The sequence below is a fragment of the Engraulis encrasicolus genome, chromosome 1 (assembly GCF_034702125.1).
Source record: "Engraulis encrasicolus isolate BLACKSEA-1 chromosome 1, IST_EnEncr_1.0, whole genome shotgun sequence".
Lineage (NCBI taxonomy): Eukaryota > Metazoa > Chordata > Actinopteri > Clupeiformes > Engraulidae > Engraulis > Engraulis encrasicolus.
In genome coordinates, this window is record NC_085857.1 from 9,257,240 (window position 1) to 9,263,267 (window position 6,028).

Genomic DNA, 6,028 nt, shown 5'->3' on the forward strand with positions numbered 1-6,028 from the left:
ACCACAATAATTTTAGGGATGAAATTTGAGGCATGTTTGCACACTTAAAATGATCGTACACAAACACGTGCCCCCATTACAATGGCCAGGAACAAAGAAAAGCAGCTTCACATGGTACTGACACGCCAAGGGTGATCAATACAAGTGCATGTTGAAATTGGGAGAAATTCTGCCTTGATGTCTGTTAGACGGTGGGCCTCATAACTTTTGCCATCTTTGATCTGAATTGAGTAAGCGCACAGACAGTGGGGAGAGACCATCCTTGGGCAAAGGTCAGTAGGGTCCTAGTTCAAGGTTACTTTGTAAGCTGTCTGGACCTACTACCTAAAACCCTTCTTCGTTATGTGTGTAGAACTAGCTGCTGTGGTAGGACTTGCTAGGATGGGCACACATGTTTGGGGGTTAGAATTAGTGGTTTAGAATTAGCCTCGCAAAGCATCAGTCTGCACACCATAGCTGGCCCACCGTTGATTGTTCAGGCACTTACACATCTTTTTCTACAGTATGGGTGGTGCATTGAAGACACCACAGACCATCGACAGAGTTCCTATAGTTGGGATTGGTGAGACTGTGCATGACCTGCCTGTCGAGGAAGACCAGGAAGATCCTCTTCAGCCCAGTCTTGACGTGCAGGACTTGCCAGAGTCTCAGAAGGTGACCACAAAAGAAGACATCATTGGTGTCAAAGCAGCCATCGTCTACGAGAACTGCCTGAGGCAGCTTGTGACATCGTTGATCCTTCCAGTGAGAAGATGTGCGAGTGTTCTAAGGACCGGCTTCCAATGTGACAGTGCTGCCCCATTTCACGTAAACATCACGTGTAAAGCCACAGCAATGATTGTAGAATGGGTAAGTATTTTGACTGGCACATCCTATTTTCTTATGGTATACTGACCAACACTGCTGCATATGTTTACCCTGCTTCTCTCTCTTTTCTCTCTTTTCTAGGTCTGTCCAAATGGTCACAGAGTGTGGCGATGGACTTCTCAGCCTGTTTTAAAGTTTGGCATGCAGGCAGGGGACTTTCTCCTCTCAACAAACATTTTGCTGTCTGGAAGTAATTACACCAAAGTTGCCTTGATGTTCAAGTTCATGAACATGGGAATGGTCAACCCAACCACCTTCTTCACAATCCAAGACACCTACTGTGTTGACACAATAAAAGATGTCTGGGAAGAGAAGAGGTCTGAGGCCATCAACCGCCTTCAAGGAAAGGACATTGCAGTCTGTGGTACGTATGTTGCATATTATTTTAATATTATTATTTTGTCATATTTGTGTATCTATAGGCTCATTTGCGTATAGCCTGGTTTTATGTATTTACACAAACGGGCACATTTACTCCGTTGAATTATCTGTGTAATGTGTCTCCCAGAAAAGTAGCCTGGGAACTCGCATACTGCATTTAGCGCTACACAATCGTTCTGATCTGAAAGACAGTATGGCAACTATGACTCATAATGGACAAGATTATGGTCCCTGTCTCTGTCTGGTCAGCGAGCAGGACGGGTGTGTCATAATGTTACAGTGTCTCTGTCCAATCAGAGAGCTGAGCACTGTGTCATAATAGCCAAGTATTCTGCCCCCTATGGAATTTACAGTAGGCAGGTAGCCAGACCTAATCTCACTTGTTATTAGGTCTGGTGGTAACCAGGCAACCAGGAAATGTGATGATTTTTTTGCACTGTCAGTAGAATTTAAAGACCATGTCTCTCACACAGGGTATGCTCTTCATTGTTTTGTTTGTTGATAGGGGATGGCAGAAATGACTCGCCTGGCCATAGTGCTCAGTACTGCAGCTACACCACAATGGAGCTTGACTCGAAGGAGGTTATTTATGTGGCCACCGTTGACAAGCGAGAGACATTGTGGAATTCATCAGTGATGGAGAAGGAAGCCTTTGTCAGGACTGTGGACACGCTCTCCAAAGAGATTAATTTGGTGGAATTCTGCACAGATGCCCATGTGCAGATTGCGGCATTGTTGAGTAAGTGGACTTGTGCACCACAGCAGTGTTTCTCAAACTTTTCTAGACCGCGGTGCACTTTGTCACAGAGCCCCCCCTGTCTACTGAATTAAAAGTTGACGGGTACTAATTTGACAGCTAATATCGATGCAGATCACTTACTTTTTTATGCAGGCCTGTCTTATTGTTCTGAAAAAAATGATACTTCAGCTAGGTTTAGCTTTGAAATAATGTCACAATTATAGTTTACTACTAGCTTGTCTTGGGAAAGTAGAAATCTCCTTGCAGACCACCTGAGCTCTGTTGCAGACCACACTTTGAGAATCAATGCACCACAGTCATTATGACAAACTTTTAATCATTGTTTTTTTTTTCTCATTGTTTGAAAAATGTATTTATTCTCCACATTGTAGATCCAGACAAGGGCAAATACAAGGACCTTGGCATCCATCACAGCCTTGACATGTGGCACGGTGCAAAGAATCTGGCCAAAAAAATCGCTGCGGTAAGTACTGCAGGAAACCTTGTTATAAATTCACAACCACAGACAATAGGCAATATAACATGACTTGTCATGCTGATAAGTAAGAGACTGTTCGTATGTGAGCAAATATAATTGTGAGTGTTTTGTGTTCTTTTTCATAATATTACTATTGGATGATTGCATTCATTTTTAGTCTCTCTCTGTTAATAGGCATCAAAGGTGAAAGGGCAGTCTATTCTACTCAACTGGCTGAAGGACATCACCAACCACTTTTGGTGGTGTTGCAAGACCGCAGACACGTATGCGGAATTTCTTGTAAGTGAATTTGACATTTATTTGCGGCTATAAACCCACATTATGTACTGTATTTGTCTAATACATTGTTCTGTGGTGTCTCCTGTATGTTTCATTGTCCCACACCCATAGAACCTTTGGATTGGCATTACCCATCATGTATGCAACGTACACTCATGGAGAATGGGCGGCTGCCAACACGGTCCAATTGAAGATGAGCCTGACAGACAGTGGATGGAGAGAGATTCCGTTAGCCACAAAGCGCTGGTAGACATTGTCCTCAACAAGCGTTTTCGGAAGGATGTCCACAAGTACTTGCGCTTCAGGTACTTTTTTTTTTTTTTTTTTTAAACACATTTTTACTGAATATACAGTAAATAAAAAATCAAACCACTGTAAAATGCATGCAGAGGTTTCAAACGTAAAAGCAAATTCATGTTGCACGTACAATACTTGCACATAATATTACATAGCTGTTAATAAGTTATCCCATTGCACCTAAACATATGGACCGTTACTGAAAAACAATAAAACCTAACAAGAATCCACCACAAACAGAGTTGGCTGACGTTATGCCCCATGCACAGGTCTACTGATCACTCAGCTAAGCTACCTGTGTTGAAATGAGACCTGTGTTGGATTTTTTTTTTTTCACTTTTAGTTTTGACGCCTTTGGATATGTGTGCATCTTTTTCTGCTTATTTAGATCAACATCGCAGTTGGAGTCGTTCCAGAACCACATACTCATGTATGCCAGTAAGCGCCACTCCTTCAGCCCACCGGTTTATGAAGCTCGAGTTTTGTTGGCAGCTCTGGACTACAACTTCCATCGTGACAGGCCAATGCTCACAACAACAGAGGGCCAACAAATGTAAGTTGTACTTGAAATACCTTTATGTGATTTTCTATTCGGTATGCCATTTACTGTGAAATGATGTTGGATGCTGACTTTTTTTTTTTTTTTTACAAATTGATGTGGATAATGTATGCACTGATGCGGTGGTCCCAATCAGCCTATATTAACTGCTTTCAAACTAATGTTCAACAGGCAATTAGGCATGAATCAAATGCAGACTCTACACCTAAGTACCTGCACGTCAATGTTTTCTAATTAATTCATACATTGGTCATAAGTCATGTTTGACAGAACTCCTTTTTTTAGCGTTGGAATAGAAAACTCAAAGCTATGCATCTACTAGGAATACCTCAAACTACACATCTTTTTGTCATGACTAAGACTCCATGTTGTATGTTGGCCTCTTTGTTTCAGTTTCAGACGGACATACAACAAAAATGCCAGGAGGTACAGCCTGTATGCTGCAAAGGCGCAGAAGACCTAAGACTACATCCCAAATCTGCAAGGGAGAATTGTTGAGCAACGACTCAGCAGTGGGGTTGGAATGCCCAGGACCAGGACACTTCGACCTGACGACCCTAGGAGACTTGGCGTTGTGCCCCCAGTCCCTCCACCAACGATGTCAGAGCTCGTGCAGACACAAGTCAGCCGAGGTCTTGGTATGTGAGACTGTCGCTTATATTATTGACACTGATATCTTTGCACACTGTCATCTACCATAACACGTTGTGCGGGGCTTGACACTGGCACCTGCCAACCAGCTAAATGCTGGTAAAACTTGGCTGTGGCTAGTAATATGTTCAGTGTCACTAGCCAATTTGGCTGGCAGCTTATGACATACGCCTCATAGTAGCCTATATTCTGTTTGCCCCTTGTGTATCATTTTTTTGTATTTGAGTTCAAGAAAAAGCTCAGTAAGTCAGTTTCTATTTGCTTGATATACTTCCATGTAGAAAGCCGTACACTCATCTTGCTTTAACACCTTATCTTCTGAGGTTAGATCCATATCATGATAAAGAAAAAAAAACAATATAACAATATACAATCTGTGGCTGGTGGAATACCTAAATGGCTAGTGACTCAGGAAAACCACTAGACACAGCGGCCGGTGGGTGAAAAAGTTAATGCCAAGCCCTGACGTTGTGCATACATCTGATTGTGCTTTCTTTCCACAGCTTCTGCTTTCCAGGCAGCTGCTGATGACGACCAATGATGTGCTTCATGACCACCTCCATCCTGATGTGAAGTTTTTTTTTTTTTCCCTTTACATTTATTGTTGGGAGAATCGTTCTTTTCTTGACTTTTTTTTATGAATGTATGTATATTCTGTATATAAAAACAGCACTGACAAAGTGTTATCTTTCTTTTTTTATTGCTAAAAGAAATAGAAATTGCACTGCATTACAATGTAACTTGTACAAACTGTTCAAAAACAAAAGTCTAACTATTTACAGTAAAAATAAACCAAATATTTTAAATTAAAAAGTCTGTCAAAAATCTGAATTATCTATTTACAAGTACAAATGAAAAATCAATTAAATAGAGGGTATGAATCCAGCATATTGCCCGTGGGGATCAGGGAACTTGTCCCTGATTTTCCAGACACAACAGCTCGGAATGACCCTCCTGTTGCCCTGCCCCAAGGACCCATGCTGCCAAAATATGTAGTGGCGGTAGGCAGCATACCGGAATTCTCTGTTATCGTTCCCCGGCTCTCTAATGGCACCTAGCCCAGTCACATCTTCCCGGTACTGCCTGTGCACCCTCAGGTATGCTGGATCAAGGCAAAACTGTAAAAAGTGTCTGAGTGTACTTGAACAACTCTGAGGGTCCTGTCCACAGCACTGCTTCTCCCGGTCGGTTGGCATTTCCCGACAATTCCCACAACTGCACCAAGGCACCACTGGTGAACCTGCAGGAGATGGGGCACCATGCCTGTTCCGCCACCGCTGCAGGACATCAAAGACCAGGCCAGGTTGATACACGAGGATGTCAGATGTGGACCTGCGGAAATCATCCAGTGTCATCTCCTGCAGTGCTGCCTGCAGAAATAACAGGGAATTTAGGTTTATACTGCCAAAGCCATTGTAAAATACATTGTGAAGGAAGTCAGAGAAATATGGATTATTGGAGGTAGAGTAGAGTAACTTTATTGATCCCCAGGGGGAAATTCAGGTATCCAGTAGCTTACATAAATACGCAAAAGGTAATGGAAGCAAATGCATTTGCTGCAGGAAGAGTGCTTTGTTGTCACTATATAGGCCTAAATACAGTGAGATGAGGTGGGCCAGTTGTAGCATTATGGGTCATCATAGATGGATAGACCATATTATGACCTTAGGTGTTTTGTTGTCAAATGTGGCACTAAGTAGCCCATTTCCCATATTTGGCCTACTGGCCAAACAAGCAAATGTTCATCTTACCCATC

General features: G+C 42.5%; 1 protein-coding gene across 2 annotated transcripts; it reads left to right on the forward strand.

Moving 5' to 3' along the window:
* Positions 1-770: 770 nt before the first annotated feature.
* Positions 771-5,575, forward strand: LOC134446516 (uncharacterized). 2 transcript variants are annotated; one of them, XR_010034420.1, is made up of 9 exons: positions 771-849; positions 949-1,231; positions 1,754-1,987; positions 2,380-2,471; positions 2,661-2,765; positions 2,877-3,070; positions 3,451-3,615; positions 4,015-4,259; positions 4,776-5,575. XR_010034420.1 is itself a non-coding variant. In XM_063195921.1 (8 exons), exons 1-8 carry the CDS (start codon positions 835-837, stop codon positions 4,082-4,084), a joined length of 1,158 nt encoding a protein of 385 aa, XP_063051991.1. In that variant the 5' UTR covers positions 771-834; the 3' UTR covers positions 4,085-4,329. The 2 variants fall into 2 exon arrangements, 1 of the variants encoding a protein (XP_063051991.1); XM_063195921.1 differs by lacking the exon at positions 4,776-5,575 and having other exon boundaries at positions 4,015-4,329.
* The last annotated feature ends 453 nt before the right edge of the window (positions 5,576-6,028 follow it).

Coding starts and splice junctions, on each gene's coding strand:
- LOC134446516 (XM_063195921.1), top strand. Junction 1,988..2,379: donor GCAGATTGCGGCATTGTTGA/GTAAGTGGACTT, acceptor TCCACATTGTAG/ATCCAGACAAGGGCAAATAC. Junction 3,616..4,014: donor ACAACAGAGGGCCAACAAAT/GTAAGTTGTACT, acceptor TCTTTGTTTCAG/TTTCAGACGGACATACAACA.